Here is a 1,402-nt window from a genome sequence, read left to right as displayed (position 1 = left end):
GTCAATCGCATATGTAGGATTACTGAAAAGAATCTGTTCCTAATACTTTGCATTTGAGTGGCTTCATTGGCACAATGTGCACTATTCAATCTCAACAACGGACGTAATTATTGAGAAGAATCTATTCCTGATACTTTGAATGTGCACTATTTGTATTCCATGTTTGGTTAAATTTTGACATCAAAATGCACCAATGGTAATTAAAAGTTATTTATGTGATTCAGATTTGAATTGTGTAGATACAAATTCAAACACGCTAGCTAACATTCTCAACAACATGGACGTGATCTTTGAGCTTCAAAGAGGGAGGTCATTCTCCATGGAAGTAGGTTACTTTGACACTGTCTTAGAAATCAAAGAGAAAGTACAAAAGTATCAAAATATTCCGGTCTCTAAGCAAACCCTAATCCTCAATGGCCAAGTTCTCCATGACAATGACGATCCTTGGAAGGTCAAAATCCTTCATAACACATGCATTCAACTCCAAGTGACCCCCGAAAAGGAGGAGAATAAGGAGTTAATTACTTCTGCGCACACCAAGATTCAACTCAACGTGAAAATCACGTCCAAAACGCACCTCATCCCTCTTGAGGTGGATGTGAACGACACCGTTTTGAGGCTGAAGGAGAAGATTCACGAGATGGAAACCCTAGCAGTGCCAGTTAACCGGTTGCTCTTGCATGCTTCTTCAACGGGTGCAGAATTGCATGATCATCAATTGCTGCGAGACTGTGATGTTTCGGAAAACAGCGAGATTGACGTTGGTTTCCGGCCGTCGCCCACGGTGGCGTCTCCAGGGTTGAAGAGGCTAAAGCTGATGGTTTTGCCTAAGAGCGGGACGAAGAAGGTTCCAGTGGAAGTGAATGCATCTGATAATGTGGGGGAGCTGAGGAAGGAGTTGCAGAAGTTGCACCAGAGGGTTCAGTTTCATTTGCCACAAGACGGGTATTTCTTCATTTACAAGCAAAATGTTATGGATGATGATAGGTCTTTCCGTTGGCACCATGTTGCACAGGGTGATACCATTGAAATATTCAATGGAAGTGTTACTGGTGGATCATGAAATGGATAGGGTAGACAAGACATCAATGTTTTGAATATTGATCGCGGTTTATTGAGTTTTATCGCATTTGTTGATATCTTGACAAATCTTGGACAATTACTACAGATGGGGTCCCAATTACGATTATAGACGGTAAAAAATTTCGATATTGTTGTCCAAATCATGGTCGTGGACTATGTTTTAAAACCTTCCGGTAGTGTAATTGGATTAACATTAGCGTGAGAAAATGTTTGTTTTTATAGCTAGTTATCAAACCTATTTTTAATAAATTACTGATATGTTTTCTCCCTCTCATTTATTTCTTTCAATGTATAATTATATTGGATTTCATACAATTTT

At 39.4% G+C, this 1,402-nt stretch overlaps 1 protein-coding gene across 2 annotated transcripts; it reads left to right on the top strand.

The window, feature by feature from the left end:
• Positions 1-277: 277 nt before the first annotated feature.
• LOC114375755 (ubiquitin domain-containing protein 7SL RNA2-like) lies at positions 278-1,076 on the top strand. 2 transcript variants are annotated; one of them, XM_028333609.1, is made up of 2 exons: positions 278-610; positions 806-1,076. In XM_028333609.1, exons 1-2 carry the CDS (start codon positions 278-280, stop codon positions 1,061-1,063), a joined length of 591 nt encoding a protein of 196 aa, XP_028189410.1. In that variant the 3' UTR covers positions 1,064-1,076. The 2 variants fall into 2 exon arrangements, with proteins under 2 accessions (XP_028189410.1, XP_028189409.1); XM_028333608.1 differs by having other exon boundaries at positions 278-1,076.
• The last annotated feature ends 326 nt before the right edge of the window (positions 1,077-1,402 follow it).

The sequence above is a fragment of the Glycine soja genome, chromosome 11, assembly GCF_004193775.1.
Source record: "Glycine soja cultivar W05 chromosome 11, ASM419377v2, whole genome shotgun sequence".
Taxonomy (NCBI): Eukaryota; Viridiplantae; Streptophyta; class Magnoliopsida; order Fabales; family Fabaceae; genus Glycine; species Glycine soja.
Note: the sequence above shows the minus strand (reverse complement) of the source record. Positions and strands in the feature narration are given on the sequence as shown.

Coding starts and splice junctions, on each gene's coding strand:
- LOC114375755 (XM_028333608.1), top strand. CDS start 278: ATGGACGTGATCTTTGAGCTTCAAAGAGGGAGGTCATTCTCCATGGAA.